We start from the raw sequence: 18,914 nt of genomic DNA, 5'->3' as shown, positions 1-18,914 counted from the left end.
CACACTGACACACACACACATACATACACACACACACACTGACACACACACACACAGATGCTGACACAGGGACGCAGCAGCACAGACACCAACACAGACAGACGCGCACACCCAGGCGCGCTGACACCCACACCCACACCCGGACTGGACCCGGGCCGCCGGGGCAGGCAGACCCCACCCGGGGCACCCGCGCAGGCACCCCGGTGGCTGTGCCAGGAGGAGGGTGCCCGCCCGGCGGCACACCCACGACCCACAGAGACACAGATGCTCAGACAGACTCAGGGGCACTGCCAAGGGCTGGCGACCTGAACCACAGGTTTCAGACAAAGCCGACAAACGCCCGGCCCCGGGGGCCGCGGGCACCCCCATGCCCACACCCACCCACCCACCCACCCCCTCCCGGCGCCCCGCCCGCACTCACCTTCCTGGGAGAGGTTGGCCCAGCCCGGCGTCCCGCAGCAGGCGCTCAGCAGGAGCAGGGCCAGGGCCGAGGGGGCCCCCATGGCGCCGGCGGAGGCTCCCCGCGGGGCGCGGGCGGCGGGTCCCCGGAGGCTGGCACCCACCGGGCTGGGGGACAGCGACGCCGCCGACCGGAGGGCGCCCAGGAGCCGCGGCGGCAGCCCGGGGCCGAGGCTGGACTGGAGGGAGCTGGCGCTGCTGCAGTCGCGGGGATTAAATAGGACGCTCGCTCGGAGCAAACCATTCGGGCGGAGGGGGTGGCGGGGGGCTGGGCCGGGCGCGGGGGGGCGCGGGCTGCAGCGCTCCCCGCTCCCGCCGCCCCCCCGCACCCCTTCCGCGCCGGCGTGGTGCCTCCCGCCCGCTCCCGGGGGAGCCCCGCCGGCCTGACGGGCGCGGGTGTGGAGCCCGGGGAGGGAGCCGGCTCCGCCGCGGCCCCGTGCGCACCCCTCTTAGGCTTGGGGTGGAGGCAAGGAGTTGGCATGGCCCGGGGCCAGCTGGCGGGAGCGGCCACTGCAGGCCTGGACCAGGGTGTGCCCACTCGCCCGAGGCCTTCCAGCCCCTCCCTCTTCTCTTTGGCAAGGGGAGCCCCAAGAGCCCTGGGGGTCCCCCATCAACAGTGCGCCCAGGGGCAGCATCCCATTGGGTAGCCCATTACCTTGACCTTCTCCTAGACACTAGCACCCCAGTTCCTCTCACCCAAAGGCGCCCATTAGCACCGGGCAACAATCGGTGGCCCCAGGCCATGTCCCTTGACAGGCATCTTTCAGCAAGCCCACAGGTCATGGGACTTCACATTTCCCTGCATCCTTGTCACATTCCCCCTCCCCCTAAGCAGTGGCTTCCCTTCCCACTCCTACCCAACCCAGTGGCCTAGCTCAGTAGTGCCCCCTTCACCTTTCCTATGACCCCCTTTACTCCCAGTCCTTCCCTCCAATATTTTCCCGTTTTTTCTTAATCTTTCAGAGGATCCTGTTTTTTTTGGTGAGTGAGATTCCTGAATGCATGGTTTGCTCTACAAACCCTCAGGAAACTGCCCCTTTAAGGACCAATGTATATGTGACGAATGCAGCATATATATATATATATATATATATATATATATATATATATATTTGATTTTTTACAGAGAGGAAGGGAGAGAGATAGAGAGTTAGAAACATCGATGTGAGAGAAACATCAATCAGCTGCCTCCTGCACACCCCCTGCTGGGGATGTGCCCGCAACCAAGGTACATGCCCTTGACCGGAATCAAACCCAGGACCTTTTAGTCCACAGGCCAAAGCTCTATCCACTGAGCTAAACCGGTTTTGGTCGAATGCAGCTCTGGGCTTTGAGGCCAGACAGAGTATGGAAGGAGGCGGGGAGTCTGTTCTCCCCTCGACTCAGGAGTGCCAAGACCCCAGGGTGGCTGTTCCTGAGTGTGGGTGCCTCTGGGAGGGCCTTGGTGTGTCTCAGAAAGGGATCCTTCTGAGCCAATTTGCTCAAACAGAGCTTCTAAATTTTGTGATCTCTGAACCCAATAATTTCGCACGTGTAAGCATTCTTTTAACATATTTGGTCCGGCCTCTTATTCCAGTACAGCTGGGGTCTAAAGGGTATTAACTGATCTACCCAAGGGCACTCTGACAGTTAACAGGAGGAAACACAAGCGTTTATTAGGACACGGAACAGCACAATCTCCAGCCACAGCACCTTCCCTCTCTCTGAGGCGATATTTTGTCCCTAGAGGAGGGTTTGGGGTCCATGTCTTTCAACTCCTGGGCCCGTCCTCTCCTGTGCTGATGCCTGGCCTCGGCCTGCGAATCCTTCCTGTCTGGGTCCTTTCTCCCTCTCGGACAGGCTTCCTCCGCCTCCATGATGGATGCAGGGACAAGAAGGTGGGAAGTACTTTGTAAACAGTAAAGCTCTCTATAAATGCTAGCCACTGATGGAGAGGCCGAGAGAGAATACTCTCCAGGGCATCCTGCGGGATGGCCAGGTGTTGCCCTGGTTCCCCCCTCGCTGCTCCCAGAGCTGAGCTGTGGCTTCTGGGAGAAGCTCTCTGCCTGCCTTCTGGACGTTCCCTGGGAGGCTGAGCAGTTGGTAAGAACCCCTGGCAGCACCCTGTCTGACCACCTGGGGCCACCTGCCTTGGCACCTGCCAGTGATTCCAAACCAGTCCTCCTCCCTGGATCCTCTGGACCAGGGGTCTTCAAACTACAGCCCGCAGGCCACATGCGGCCCGCAGAGGAGTTTGATCCGGCCCGCCAGGTTTTTTGGGCAGTGAGCGCAGCCGAGGTGTTACAGTAGGAATTAGTAGTTCATATAGTCTGGCCCTCCAGCTCTCTGAGGGACTGTGATCTGGCCCCCACTTTAAAAAGTTTGAGGACCCCTGCTCTGGACCCTTGAAATCTCTGAGAAGCAGAGATGGAGGGAGTAGTGTGATTGAGGGATGTAAAGACCTGGGTGTAAGAGAGAGGAAAGGATGGTCCATGGGATGAAAGAGGGGGAAATCATAGGAAAATGGGACTATCTTAAAGAGGTGAGACCACGTTGGCAGAGAAAAGCAAGGAGCAGGTATGTTTTCAAAAAGAGAATGGGACTTCGGAGGGGAAGGACCAGGCTATCCTAGTTAAAGGATCTTGATGGGTAAAGGGTATTGCCTTTGGAGCTAGAAGAAACCTTAGAGATCATGTAAGGGGGATGAAGAGAGAACAGGTTAGTGTGGGCGTGGGGGGTGAGGGGGTGAGACCGGGGACCAATGGGATGGGGGTGGCAGGATGTGGGATTAGGTTCCAAGCACCTCTGACTAACGGTCTTCTGCCTCTGCTGCTCTGCAGTGGCCTCCCTCTGCCTGTTCCCTCTTAATTCCTCCTCCCGAGGCTCTGCTGGTCCAGCCCTGCCCTATACTGGAACCGCCTGGGAGGAGAACCAAGTGTGGGTGGAGAGGAGGAGCGTTGTTTTGGAGAGAGAGTATTAAGCACAAGCAAATGAGACTCTGGAATGCTCTTTTCCTCCTGGCTCCCTCTCCCTTTTCTGCATCATCAGCATCAGTCTGGCAGCGCGTTAGGCCCTGGGAATTGTAAGCAGTCGTTGGCTTTTAGAATCACAGAATAAAAGAGTATGTGCGTTGTAAGAGACCTTTAAGATTACCTAATTAATGCCCCTTGTTGAACTGATGATGAAAAGGAAGCTCGGAGACCCTGGGTCACTTCCTGTGCTCGCGGAGCTGCACAGTGAAGGGTTACCAGCACGGGGAAGGGGAGACACACCCCACCCTTGGAGGCAAGAGGAATAAGTAGAAACAATCCCAATCTGTAGAGTTTGTCCCTCCCTCCCGCCTCACTCAGAGCGAGAGGGTAGTTTCTCCTGCAGATGTGGGTGTCTACACCGACATAACTCCTCATCTGTAACCATTCTTGTGCCTCCAGCATCTTACAGGTGCCCTCTTCAGGGACTCCAGGAATGGGGCTTTACAAAGAAGACTGGCCTACAAGTAGAAGTAGGTAAAGTAGAAATATCCATGTTGGATTGTGGTCTCTATAGTTGCCTACCACTTGAAAATGCTGTGGCTACGCCAAAACCGGTTTGGTTCAGTGGTAGAACATTGGTCTGCGGACTGAAATATCCCAGGTACGATTCTGGTCAAGGACATGTACCTTGGTTGCAGGCACATCCCCTGTAGGGGGTGTGCAAGAGGCAGCTGGTTGATGTTTCTCTCTCATTGATGTTTCTAGCTCTCTATCCCTCTCTCCTCCTCTCTGTAAAAAATCAAAATATATTAAGAAAGAAAGAAAGAAAGAAAGAAAGAAAGAAAGAAAGAAAGAAAGGAAGAAAGAAAGGAAGAAAGAAAGAAAATGCTGTGGCTACAATATGTGTTTCCCAGAGATTTGCACAAAGTCTGGAGGAGGTGGTCGGTGGGGTTAAAGACCTGGTAGCCACAGTTAAAACGGGGGCTTGGGAGGAGAGAAGGGGAGTGGAGGGAAGGCAGGTTTTGGCTCCTGGGTGCCCCGTCCACTCAGCAATAGCCTGGGTCACTGGGGGCGTGGAATGTGCAGCTGGCACCAGTGCCGGGCTGGACACAGCTGTGTGGGCCCCAGGCATTCAGCTCCCCACGCGGCCGGCCGCTGTGGAGGGAGAGGGGGGACCCAGCCTGAGGGGGTGAATACTACATGTTCGGGGGGGGGGGGGCAGCACCTGGAGGGGGGAACAACTCAGCAACCTGGCTCAGTCCTGCTTCCCACACTAACCCTTCCCTGTGGGACTTGTTCTTTACCAGTAAATTCTACATGGATTTTCCACTTTAATTTTCCACCCAACTAAACCAGTACTCCCGATTCCGCTTCTTACTTCCGCTATCCAGTTTTAATGAACCCCGTCCTTAACGGTAAGCTCTGTATGGGTTTTCATTCTAACCTTCATTGAGTTCTAATTTCAGTCTTAGCCTTCATCTTTCAGGGACTCCAACCAACTAATCCTGATACAAAACCCAAACTCATTGTCAATTTTAACCAGTATCTTAATTCTAACCTGTTATAAGCCAGCAACCTGGGCGGCAACTTGCACATAATAAAAAAGATCACGGGTAGCATTGATTGAGAGCCCACTGTGTGCCGACTTTGCCCTGGGTACTTTACATGGGCACGATCTCATTCAGGTACCTGAAAGCATCCTAATGCAGTTGGCTCTATTAGCTGCCTTACAACTATGAGGAAACAAGGTTTAACTAGATTGTGCAATTTGTAAATACTAAATTCAAATCCCCTGTTTAATTCTTGCTTGACTAGAAAGCTGGTATTCATTCCTTTTCCCACCAACAAATACTTTTTTCAAAATCCTAATTCTGACTGGAGTGATTTCTAACATACTGAGTTTCTAACTAGTAGTACAAAGTAGAAACCAACCAACCAACCAATCAATCAACCTAACAAACACAAAGCCCAAATTTCTCTGCCCAGAAACCCCATTGACACTTGAAAACATTAAAATACTCTATAATAATAAAAGCATAATATGCTAATTAGACCAGACAGCTTAACAACCTTCTGGACATCCTTCTGGACAACCTTCCAGATGAAGCCAGGGCCACAAGGGCTGAAGCAAGCCGCCACAGTTGCGAGGGCCGGGCCCCTTGCACAAATTTTGTGCACCAGGCCTCTAGTGTATTTATAAAGTTAAAACAATCAAACTAGAAAGAAGCAAAGTGAAAGTAAAAGCCTCCTTCTCCTTCCCAGCCTGGCCACTGGGCACACCCAGGGGCATCATGGGAGTTGGTTGTGCAGCACACTAGCCCCACCTCCCATGGCACCAGAAGGTAGGAAAGTCAAGGTAAACGCCAGTGGAAACACCTATGTATGTACAGGACTTAGACATGCAGATCACCGGACAATTTGAATTTACGATTAGCAATGACTGTTAAGGGCCAAGGTTCTGTATACTAAGCTCTTCAATATATTATGCCTTTTAATATTCACACACCCTCTGAGCGGGATACTTTACTTTACACATGAGGACAGCAAGGCCTGAAGAAGCCAAGCTATTGGCACAAGAGCACAAAGACGGTGAATGAGAGAACCGGGTTTCAAATACAGATCTGTCTTACTCCAAAGCTTACATTTTTCACCAGTAGACTTAGCCAAGAAGGCTTATAAAAGGACAGATTATTTGATCTTGCTTCTGAAGGAAAAATAGAAAGAAGAATTACCTATGAGACTGGACTCGTATCGACGTGGGAGGAAACATTACAAGGGGAAAGGAGCGGTGGAACCAGAGCACAGGGAGGAGTGTGTAAGAGGCAAGAGAGCAGTCGGGGAATAGAACAGATACGAGTGGGAGCCAAGGACATTCCTGTGATAAATTCAGAAAAGAAAATAAAAACCGTGTTGTAAATATGAGTGTTACTATTGCTTCAATTTCGGGCTGATTGATGTATTTTGGAAAGACAGTAGACACTCATAATTATCTGCAAACAAAAATACGCATTTTCAGCTATGTGTATCTGTATCTCCAGCTTCTGCATTTCCCCCCTCGCACTCGTGTTCTGGCAATATCAAAGGACTTGTAATGGCCAAAGCACACTATGTGGTTTCGTGCCTCAGTGTCTTCGCACATGCTGTCCCCTACACCTGGAATGTCCACCTTGTGAAGCCTGGTGAAATTCGTGCGTGTGCTTATTTATTCAAACATGGATGAGATGCCACCATCTCTGGGATGCCTTCTACCCAGAGAGAGTCCCTCCTTGCTGGGCACCACCATACACTGACCATATACTTCCACGGTTACGTATCTTTGGCTGTGTTGCAATAATTAGTCTATGTGGTTTCCTTCTCTCGCTGTGAGCTCTTAGAGGTCAGGAGTGATATATTCATGATTCTTGTTAATCCTGCTTAGTGTAGAAATGGAAAAAGAATAGATTCTTAGTTAATTCTAGTAGATTAAGCTGAAATATTCCTATATAGTAAAAGGTTAATATGCAAATTGACCAAACAGCGGAATGACCAGTTGCTATGATGCACACTAACCACCAGGGGATAGACGCTCATACAGGAACTGCCCCCTAGTGGTCAGTGCATTCCCACAGGGGGAGCACCACTCAGCCAGGCTCACAGCTGGTGAGCACAGCAGCAAGGTGGGAGTCTCTCCCATCTCTGCTGCAGGCAGGCGGTAAGGAGCTAGGGATCTAGGACTGCGAGAGCCACAGACTGTAAGAAGGATGTCTAACTGCCAGCTTAGGCCCGATCTCACAGGCCTAAGCCAGCAGGTGGATATCCCCTGAGGGGTCTTGGACTATGAGACAGGGTGCAGACCAGGCTGAGGGATCACAGCTCTCCCCAGAGTGTACAAATTTCATTTCAAAAGCACATATCTATAATAATAAAAGCATAATATGCTAATTAGACTGAACACTTAACGACCTTCCGGAGAAAGTCATAGTGGCAAAGGCTGAGGCAGAAGTGATTAGGGGCAATCAGGCAGGCAGGTGAGAAATTAGGGGCAATCATGCAGGCAGGAACAGTGGTTAGGGTTGATCAGGCAGGCAGGCAGGCAGGCAGGTGAGTGGTTAGGAGCCAGCAGTCCCAGATTGCAAGAGGGATGTTTGACTGCCAGTTTAGGGATCAGGCCTAACCTGGGAGTTGGACATCCCCCGAGAGGTTCTGGATTATGAGAGGGTGCAGGTCGGGCTGATGGACTACCCCTACCCACTAATCCCCATCCCCCCCCATGCATGTTTTCATGCACCGGGCCTCTAGTATTTATATAACACATTTCATTGGATACCCCTATAGGTATGTATATGTTCTTATGGATATAATATATCCAAAATAAGGAGAATCATTGTAATATATGTGGCCACTGGGCACACCCAGGGGCATCATGGGAGTTGGTTGTGCAGCACACTAGCCCCACCTCCCATGGCACCAGAAGGTAGGTGTGTGTAAGAGGCGAGAGAGCAGTCGGGGAATAGAACAGATACGAGTGGGAGCCAGGGACATTCCTGTGATAAATCATCTACTTATTCAAGGAACATTTTATAATTCTTGGAATTGACTTTAGAGCCTTCATCATCAGTTGATCAGATGTGGGAAGTTCTCATCCTTTCAGACTGGCTTTTAATTTTGAAAATAGTCAAATGTCTTTAGGATCCAAATCTTAAGGATAAATGTTGTATTACTCAACATCAGGGTCATGTTGGGTAACACAAAAACAAGATTTGATTGTAAAGTAATAAGAAATGGCTTTTGGGTGGACTAATACGTTGCTTCTTTTTTTCTTTAAAAAAATATAGTTTTTTGATAAATTACAGAGAGGAAGAGAGAAGGATAGAGAGAAACATTGATAAGAGAGAAACATCAATCAGCTACCTCCTGCACACCTCCTACTGGGGATGTGCCCGCCACCGAGGTACATGCCCTTGACTGGAATCGAACCTGGGACCTTTCAGTCTGCAGACCAACACTCTATCCACTGAGCCAAACCAGTTACGGCTAATATGTTGTTTCTTAAGGCAATTCCCCAAGAGTAGTTCTAGCTATTTCTGAACAGTGTCATTCTGGTCTATTTGTTAATACAAACAAAATCAAACAAGAGTTTTATTACTTTATAGTCACATCTGGTAAATGTATAAGAACACAAAAACATCATGTGTCCAGAATAGAACTCTTGATTATTCATTTATCGCTTATTGAATTTTTATATGAAATGCACAATGCTAGTTGAAATTGAATGTTTTGTCCCAGCTGTTTTGTTGCTGTGTATAAAAAAATTATAAACTCTCAGGTTTTATTCTTCCACTAGTGGCCTGGTGCACAAAATTCATGCACAGGGTGTGTGTCCCTCAGCCCAGCCAGCACCTTCTCCAATCTGGGACCCCTCGAGAGATGTCTGATTGCCCGTTTAGGCCAAATCCTACCTGGATCAGTCCTAAATGAGCAGTTGGACATTCCTCTCACAATCCAGGACTGCTGGCTCCCTACTGCTCACCTGCCTGCCTTCCTGATTACCCCAACTGCTTCTGCCTGCCAGCCTGATCACCCCCTAACCACTCCCATGCCAGCCTGATTGATGCCTAACTGCTTGCCTGCAAGCCTGCTTGCCCCTAACTGTCCTCCCCTGCAGGCTTGATTGCCCCAACTGCCCTCTCTTGCAGGCTTGGTCCCTCCCAACTGCCCTTCCCTGCTGGCCATCTTGTGTCCACATGGGACAATCATCTTTGACCACATGGGGGTAGCCATCTTGTGTATTGGAGTGACGGTCAATTTGCATATTATTATTTTATTAGAGGCCCAGTACATGAAAATTCATGCACTGGAGGGGGATCCCTCAACTTCCCCTGCCCCCTCTCACAGTCCTGGAGCCCTCAGGGGTGGGAGGTGACCCAGCAATCAGGGGAAGGCAATGCCCCATCACACCTCTGCTACTGTCATTGCTGGCAGTGCAGGCCTTAGCCAGCCCTGGTTACCTGAGCCTTGGGCAGCCCTGGGTGCCTAGGCAGCCACAATCCGAGGCTTGCCTGCACCTCAGGCTGGCCCTGGGCAGCTGGGGGGCTGAGGGGACTGTGGGACTCCGGAGGCAGGTGTGTGGAGCTGCCAGACCCACCTGGGGGTGGGCCTGGCCTTATTGCATGCCTGCTGCCCCAGCGGGGCTGAGGGGACTGGGCGCCACCATCTTGTGGCTGTGGATGTCGCCATCTTTGCAATGGTGTGAGGGTCAGTTAGCATATTTTCTCTTGATTAGATAGGATTAGATAGGATTAGATAGGATAGAGGCCTGGTGCACAGGTGGGGGCCACCTGGTTTGTCCTGAAGGGTGTCCTGGATTGGGGTGGGGTTCCCTTGGGGCATGGAGCAGCCTGAGCAAGAGGCCTGTGGTGGTTTGCAGGCTGGCCACACCCCCTGATGACCCAAGTGGAGGCCCTGGTATCTGGGATTTACTTATCTTCTATAATTAAAACTTTGTAGCCTTGAATGGAAGCCAAGGCAGGCCAGGGCTGCAGAAACTTGGCTTCCTCCATTGCAAGGGGCAACTCAAGCCCCCTGCTTTCTCCAGCTCCATGGTTGCTGCCATTTTTGTTGGGATTTATTTATCTTCTATAATTGAAACTTTGTAGCCTTGAGTGGAGGCCTGGGCCTACCAGGGTGCATGGAAATCTTGGCTTACTCCATTGCCAGGAAACCCAAGAATCCCACTCTCTTCGTGGCCTCAGCCATCTTGATTGGGTTAATTTGCATAATTTCTCCTGATTGGCTGGTGGGCATGACTTGTGGGTGTAGCAGAGATATAGTCAATTTGCATATTACTCTTTTATTAATATATAGGATTACAAAATAAAAAGACTATTCACTTCAACTCCCACCATTTTGAGCCTCATTTTATCTGTGAAGAATAATGCAAGGGTCAAGGATAAGATAATATTCAGGGATGTAAAATACTTGATTACTAAAACCAATCTGATAGCAATGGCTTTGCTTTTCAGCAGCATAAAATAGGTGTGAATGTTAAAAAAAAAAAAAAATAACACACACACACAAACACACAAAACACTGCAATCTTGAGAATACAAAGATGAGTCAATAAGTCATGAAAAATACCTTCAGGGAACTTCTAGTCCAGTAGGGACACAAAGCAAACACATAATTATTACACCTTGGGATAAATGCTGCAGAATGAGATTACGTTTGTCAGGGACTTTCACATCTGTAGGGAGATCTTAAGGATGACTAAGAGCTGACCAGGCATTACAAAAGAGGGAACAGCATAGGCAAAAGCAGGAAAGGGGAAAACAGTATAGTCAGTGTGGCTAGACTGTGAAGGGAATTTAGGCTAGAGCTTGCTCTTTATTCTGCAGACAAGGAGTCATTGAAGGGTTTTAAGCTGGGAAATGTCAGTGCCCGATTTGCATTTTAGAGCGATAATTCTGGCAGCGCTGGGTGGATGGACCGGAGGATACATCTCATTTGCTTAAGAAGCCTGACCCTTCCGGGGACCACCAATCCAGTATCACGACATTACCTAGGACCCGCTGAGTGTGGTCTTGTCTGAGCCTACGGGTAAGGTGGACAGGACACTTAGAACATGGCTGTAGAACCAGACATCAACCCACAGCGCGGCCCATGGGACGGAGCCCACAGGTGCAGCCAGCAGTGCGCAGCAGCCTGGAGTTGTGTGGGGTTGAGGTTGGGATCGATGGCCAGCTTTCCCAGTTTGCCAGGGTCTAAGAGCTGACACTGAGGACGTCCCTGACAAATGGGGACTGATGGTCACCTGGGGCAGGGCCCGGAGGAACAGCCTGCACTCCGTGGCCACCGTTCCTCAGACCTTCTCCCTGGCAACCAGCTGGGGGTCAGCTCCAGGGCAGACTGGAGGGGGCGGGAGGAAAACTGAGTGAGCTAATTTATGTCTTAGCGGAAGGTCGAAGAGGGAAGGGGTAGGGACGGGTGATGACAAAAGCTAGGCCATTTGAAAGGGAGGAAAGGAGGAAGGCTAAGGAGGAGCCAGAGGATGGAGGCTGGTATCTAGTCCAGGATGCGGGGCTCTCTACCGGTGTGAAGGGACATTACAGACTCAAAACGGCAACCATCCCAAAGGGGAACTATACATATTTGGCATTTTATTCATGCACAGGTATCGCATATTCATTCAACATTCAGGGAGTCCAACTGTGTGTCCAGCACTTCACATATGCTCTATAGCTTAGTCTCCAAACACAGTCCGATGACTTGTAAACAGGATTATTCCCATTTTACAGGTGATGAAAATGAGGCTCCGGAAATGGTGGAGCTGAGATCTTAACTTAGGTGTGTCTCCAAAGTCCTCGTTGTTCCTGCAAACCAGTATGTCCACCTTTGCCTGATCATAATAATTCCATGGGGCACCTGCTAAAAATGATACAAGTGCCCAGGAGATTCTGACTCCAAAGGTTAAGGACGAAGCTCTCCAGGCTGTCTGTTAACCAGTGCTCCCAGCTGGGCCCTAGGCCCTGTCACTCCTGAAGAGCAGGAAGTAGCCAAAACAGGTTTGGCTCAGTGGATAGAGCGTCGGCCTGTGGACTGAAAGGTCCTGGGTTCGATTCTGATCAAGAGCATGTACCTTGGTTGCAGGCACATCCTCAGTGGGGGGTGTTCAGGAGGCAGCTGGTCGATGTTTCTCTCTCACTGATGTTTCTAACTCTCTGTTCCTCTCCCTTGCCCTCTGTAAAAAATCAATTTAAAAAAAAAGAGCAATAAGTACACCACAGCCTGTATCTCCTCCCAGAGAGCTCCTGCCTGCGGGAAGAACCACGTGTGTTGATAGTCCATTAGGACACGGTTATATTAAGTTTTAAAACCAACATGTGTCACTGAGTCTTTCAGCAAATAATTTCCTTGGCTCTTCCTGGCCAGCAATCGCTACGCTTGTTTATAAAACGCTGTGCAGTCTGGCCCCTGCCTGTCTCTGACCTGGGTGACCTTGGAGTCATACCCGTCCTCCCTCAGCATCTCTAACACACGGGCTCAGGCCCACACTCACCCTCTGCACAGGCCGTCCCCCGGAACCGGGGCCCACCCTCCCTGCTCTGGGCAGCTTCTTCTGCCAGCACGTCCGATTTAAACGTCACCTCCGCCTTCCCTCACAAACCTTTCTGGTGTTTTGCTATTTCCTTTAGACTAATCATTCCTCTTTCGTTTATTTGTCGTCTGTACCCCTTTCCCAGTAAACACAGGCTCAAGCAGAAAAGTAACCTCCGTGTTGTCCAGAGTTGTATCACCGGAAACCAAAAGGACATTGCGTACAAGGCCTGGCACATAGCATGTGCTTATTAAATGTTTGCAGGAATGCATGACAGAGAACACTCTCACTTAGCACGTGTGGAAAAGTGTGTCCACATATTTTGATTTTGCAATCAAGACCTTTTTTCTTAGGCCCCAAAATAAACCTCCTACCGCCGTAAAAGACTTTCCCCTACGGTTTCTCTTCACTAGCCTCTAAGTAATGTCCCCCAGAGGCGTGAAAACTGTTATTAAATTACACTTCCTGTGTAAGAGACGCAGTGTCTTCACCTCCTGCCAATGCTCTTATCAGTTCATAATCTCTTCCCTGATCCTTTTTTTCTCAGGTAGTTGGGTTCAGAACAGGTCCTGGTAGGTAGTAAGGTTGATGGTTATGGGTTGAACATGAGATGCTACCGTGTTTCTCAAAAATAAGACATCCTCCGAAAATAAGACCTACTTACAGGTTTCCTTCTGAGTGAAATATAAGGCTCCCCCCGAAAATAAGGCCCCCCTAGGCTAAACATGAGAGATTTGGTCCACTGATTCTGAAAGAAATGGAGTCACAAGAAATTCACCAGGAAATTCAGGAATTGGATTGTTATGATGATATTCCAGAAGATGATGACATGATTGTCATTGAATAAATGAGTAAATTCTTGATACTTTAGGATTCACAGTTTGTCTAATTTGTGTTGACAACTACCGTACTACCGTACCGTATACAGGTAATAAATTTCCTTTATTTTCATTTAACAATAAATGTGTACCGTATTCTTCTTCATGGAAAAATAAGACATCCCCTGAAAATAAGACCTAGCGCATCTTTGGGAGCAAAAATTAATATAAGACCCGGCCTTATTTTCGGGGAAACAGGATATTTCAGGCCCTCTTGTATGTTTTTTCAGTTATTCTTGATTTTTTTTTTTTAAATCTGTTTTCTTTGGCTTGCTGGTGGTTACTGGTGGTCCATTTTGGTCTTAAGGTCTTTCTGAGCCCAGAGCTTGCTACTATTAGGGTAGTGTTGCCTAGCCAGGTGACACCTGATGCGATTTGCCACCAGAGCTTCCAATCCCATGGCTTGTTGGTGGACTCGTGTCCCCACATGCACATCCCTGTCCGGCTGACCATTGCTGCTGCTGCTGCTCCTGTGGCCGGGCCAGAGTGGAGGCAGGTGCATGGCGGGGCTCTCGCTGCATCCTGTGAGGCACTGTTGGTGAGGACTGTGACATTCTGGGGTGACTGTGAGACCTGCTCAGGGAAGAGTAAGCAGGTCTGGGTGCAGTTGCAGGGAGCCACTCCTGACTCAGCGCTTCGAAGAGAGAGCACAGGCGTGAGACAGAGCGTGGGTCTGCAGTTTGACTCACCGGGCTTGAATACCAACTGGGCTGCTTCCTTTCCTTGAGGTCAGTTTTCTTTTTTTTCTTCATTTGCTCAAAATCAGGCATTATTACTGTCTGTTTTGTAGGCATGCTGTGAAGATTAAATGAGAACATTTATGCAAAACTCCCTGTTGAGAAATCAGTGCAGGTTAGTCAATGCCCCTTTGCTTTGGGGCACAGGTATGAGGTGTTCCCTGCTCTACTGGGTGTGCCACGGAATCCTGCTCTGTGCCCACTGTCTGAATAGACATAAAATACTGCTTGGATCTAGACTTGAAGTTCCCATAAATCCTTCATTCTGACCCAGGGCGCCTCTGTTTAGCCTGCTCTCTGCTGCCCTCCGGTGGCTACGCTGATCCCTCGCCATTCCTGATCCTATGCTCCCTCAGTGTGGTTGTTTTGCTGTAATGCAGCCTCTTCCCAGCTTCTTGGCCAATCTACCTAGCTCTCAACTCCTCTGTGTTAGGAATATGTACATAAACCTGACGGAGGGCTCAGTGGTTAACCTATGAACCAGAAAGTCTTCAATTCCAGGTCAGGGCACGTGCCCGGGTTGTGGGCTCGTCCCCAGTGGAGTGTGCAGGAGGCAACTGATCAATGATTCTCTCTCATTGATGTTTCTAATTCTCTCCCTTTATCTATGAAATTAATAAAAACATTTTTTCTAAAAAAGAACATGCACATAAAACATTGTTTAAGTTTATTTAATTATTTTTAAATATATGACTCTGTTTTTAATTTTTAAATTGAATGTATTGGGGTTACATTGGTTAATAGCATTATATAACTTCCAGCTGTGCAACTTTATTATAATCTGTGTATTTTGTTGTGTGCTCACCACCCAAAGTTGAATTTTCTTCAGACATCATATATTTGATGCCCTTTACCCAATTAACGTTCCTTCACCCCATCTTCTCTGAAAACCACCTTTCTGTTGTCTGTATCTATGAGTTTGTTTGTTCATTTGTTGCTTTTTGTTTTATATCCCACAAATGAGTGATACCATATGTTTTTTGTCCTTTTTCAACTGATTTATTTCACTTATCCTGATATTCTCAGGATTTATCTATGTTGTCACAAATGGCAGTGTTTTGTCAGTTCTTATGGCCGAGAAGTATTCCATTGTATGTATGTACCACATCATCTTTACCTAATCATCCATCCAAGGATTTAGCTACCATGTTTTGGTAATATATTATCATATTATATATTACTATATTGCCATGAATATTGCTGCATGATGAATATAAGAGTACATATACTTTATGAATAATTATTTCCACATTTTCTCAGGTAGATACCCAGAAGGGGAATTGCTGACTCATATGGTAGTTCTGGTCTTAATTTTTTGAGGAACCTCCATACTGTTTTCCATAGTGGCTGCACTAATTTACATCCTAACCAATGGTGTTTGAGGGTTCCCTTCACTACCTCTTCTCCGACACTTGTTATTACTTGTCTTATTGATAACAGCCATTCTCACAGGTATGAGATGGTATCTCTGGAATGTCAGCCTCCTCCTCTCAAGTAGCATTAGCTCAGTCCTAACCTTTTCTCATTTCTTTCTAATATTTATCCCATCTGCCAGAGATTCTGTAGGAAACATTATGCATTTTTAGAGTGTGGATGCCAGTAAGTTTCTACATTTCAAATCCCATTATCTGTTGCCCTACTCAACATCGCGCTCTCCTATGAATGCTGAAAAGGCAGTATGTTGCCATTGATTATTTAATCATAGAAATGCCCTATTTCTGCTCTCAAAGTCAGATCTCTTTAAGTTAATACGGAGAAACACAGCTATCTCTGTCTTGCTAAAGGGTAGTAGTGGATCATGGATGGCCCAACGTGCCAGTGCTTAAGAATGAAGATGTATAGACAAAGGACACATCTGCTCTGTCCCTCTCCTAATTGCATAGTGTGGTTAGCAAGGGGAATGAAGGATTTATTATTATTATTATTATCATTATTATTATTATTATTATTATTATTATTATTTAGGATACGGTAAGTACACCAGTTTGAAAAAATTTGTGGATGAGAATAAAGGGTAATAAAGTTGGTGAAGTGGCCTTAAACCAAATTTGAGAGGAAAAGACTGGAAACCAGACACTGAAGAATTTTATTTTTAACGTAATGTTATGTGATTGAATTGGCATTTAAAGATTAATCTTCATTTTATGGCAAAAATCAGGTCGGCAGGAAGCAACAAACAATATACACTCAGGGGTTCAGAAAAGGACTGTTTATTCCAATCCTGCCTGCAGCATGGGCAAGCAGCGGGTTGTCCACAAACATCTGCTCTGCCACCCCCCAGAAGCCGGCTGCTTATATAGGGCAGGACAGAGATCACTCAGGGAGACTGGATTGCAGGCCTGGAGGTAGGAGGCTGCAGTGGGACTCCATTGTTTGGGAAGCAAGAGTGTTAATCTTTCCATGAGAATGGACCACAATCCAAGGCGGATTCCCAGGTTCAAGGTTCAAGGTAGGTTGACTCCCAGGTTCAAGGGCATACAACTCCCAGCCAGGTCAGAATGTCCTTTCTTTAACCAACACAAGGCAATATGGTTAACAGAGCATGATCAATATTTCCCACAACCATAGCCAGTCCCCATCATTCCTTTCTTGCCTCTAACATTCAGAATCAGGATGGGAAAGATGTTAATTTTTTTCTTCCTCTTCCTCTCTAAGTTCAATGTAATCATATGCTAAACCCCAATAATTTTATCTTATGAAACTTGACCAGTCAATTCTAACATTCGTGGGAAAGAAGGTCAGAAGAATAGCCACAATTGTAAACACTTGGGGTTTGGGGTAGAAAGGGTTTTCCAACTATCCTAGGTTACTTTAAATTATAGCAAGGAAATCATTGAAGTATCACACAGGAATATACGAGTAGTTGCATGGGAAAGCAGAGAGAGCATAGTGACAAATCGACGTGAGAACTTCGTGTACAAAGAAGAGTGCCACCTTCATCATATACTACCGGGGCTTGGACTGGTTAGTGAATGTCATGTGTTGAGCCCTCCCTCTAACCTAGGGGTGTCGAACTCAATCAGAGAAGGGGCCAAAATCTAAAATCCAGCCTAAATCGCGGGCCGAATGGTTTACTGAACAGTCATAAACTGTCATTGTGATGGAAACGCAGCAGAGTGCAGTGATGACAGCGCGGTGAGGGCCACATTGCAAGGCCTGGCAGGACGGATTTGGCCCACGGGCCTTGTGTTTGACACATGTGCTCTAACCATATACAAAAATAAATTTCAGATGTATTGAAGTGTTCAATTTTATAAACAAAACACAAGTAAAGGGCATTTTATTTTTTTTAAATACATTTTATTGATTTTTTACAGAGAGGAAGGGAGAGGGATAGAGAGTTAGAAACATCGATGAGAAAGAAACATCTATCAGATGCCTCCTGAACACCTCCTACTGGGGATGCGACCGAAACCAAGGTACATGCCCTTGACCAGAATTGAACCTGGGATCTTTAAGTCCTCAGGCCAATGCTCTATCCACTGAGCCAAACTGGTTAGGGCTAAAAGACATTTTAGAAAACTGTAGAAAAATGTTTAATCTTGGAGTGGGAAAAGCCTTCCTAAGCAAGACACAGAACCCAGAATCCATAAAGGAAACCGCTGACAAGTTTTACTGCATGAGTTTTTAAAATTGATATATTGTAGACACCGTAGATAAAGTTTAAAAGTAGATTACAGAGTGGGGAATTTTTATCTACAGCATATATAGCAATGCACTAAATTGATAACATGAAGAATAGCCAATAAATACTCTGTGGATAAAGAGAGGACACATGCTAAGCTGACAAGCTCAGGGAGGGCCTGTGTGATGACCTTGAAAATTCAGAGGCCCAAAGTAACAACAAGAGATGGTCTGAAATGAAAACTTTTTAACTAAAAGCAGTCTGTGATGGGTAAGCTATGTCTGAGGCTGGAAACTTCTCTGACAAAAGTCAATCATCTTTATATTGTCAGGGTAATGCCCCTTTTTCCAGACTGCTAGGGCCATAACCAATGCACCAGGGTGGAGACCATAAATCTTATTGTTTTTGTTATCATGTTCATTCTATCACCAATGATTGGAAACCTTCTCTTTTAATGGTAATATATAAAATAAGATGCAAAACTGCCATTCTTTGGAGCATGATCTCAATCCGTTGAGATTTTGTTTCCCAGCAATTGTTGACAGTTTTGCTTGAATAAATTCACAATTTTTTTTTTTACAGGTTTGAATGGTTCTTATGTTGACAACACATAAAAAGAAAAACAATTGAAGAGGAAATTGGACACAAGATATATGTAGAAATTCTTAGAAAAAAAAATAAAATTGTCCAATAAACATCTGAAAAAATGATGAATAAAGGGCAGGGCGGGGCAAACTCCTGATCCTCCATTATGTAACTGGACCCTAGCCCTCATCCAACCAATCGGGGTCAGCCAAAGCAGTGACATCACCACCCCTATAAAACCCCTTGATCTGTTGAAGCTCTCTCTCTTTCGCCATGCCGCTGTTGGTGTGAGTGGAACAGAGCCCACGCTAGCATGGAATACAGGTTTTCTGCTATTGCATCGGACTCGGCTCCCTGGTGGTCCTTGGGGATCATGAAATCTGGGCATAACAATTAACTGCATTTGAATTTTGAGAAAAGCAAGTTAAAGCGACTAAGAGACCCTAGGTTGTTAAAAATTAAAATGATGAGTAATATCCAGTGTTGGCAAGTATTTGGCGAAATGACCATCTTCATTTATTGTTGGTGAAAATGTAAATCTGTGAAGCATCTTTGGAGACATTTTGACAGTATGTATAAAAATTAAATATGGAGTCCTGGCTGGTT

At 47.4% G+C, this 18,914-nt stretch overlaps 1 protein-coding gene across 1 annotated transcript in view; it reads right to left on the bottom strand.

Moving 5' to 3' along the window:
- Positions 1-742, bottom strand: part of CADM3 (cell adhesion molecule 3) — a 31,364-nt gene extending 30,622 nt beyond the window's left edge. The window contains exon 1 of the mRNA XM_036442720.2: positions 422-742. Within this exon, the coding sequence (XP_036298613.1) occupies positions 422-503 (82 nt within the window). The 5' untranslated portion in view covers positions 504-742. The remainder of the gene's footprint in view (positions 1-421) is intronic.
- Between the last annotated feature and the right edge of the window lie 18,172 nt (positions 743-18,914).

This window comes from Pipistrellus kuhlii, unplaced genomic scaffold (genome assembly GCF_014108245.1).
Source record: "Pipistrellus kuhlii isolate mPipKuh1 unplaced genomic scaffold, mPipKuh1.p scaffold_m20_p_18, whole genome shotgun sequence".
Lineage (NCBI taxonomy): Eukaryota > Metazoa > Chordata > Mammalia > Chiroptera > Vespertilionidae > Pipistrellus > Pipistrellus kuhlii.
This window is presented reverse-complemented; position numbering and strand designations above follow the sequence as displayed.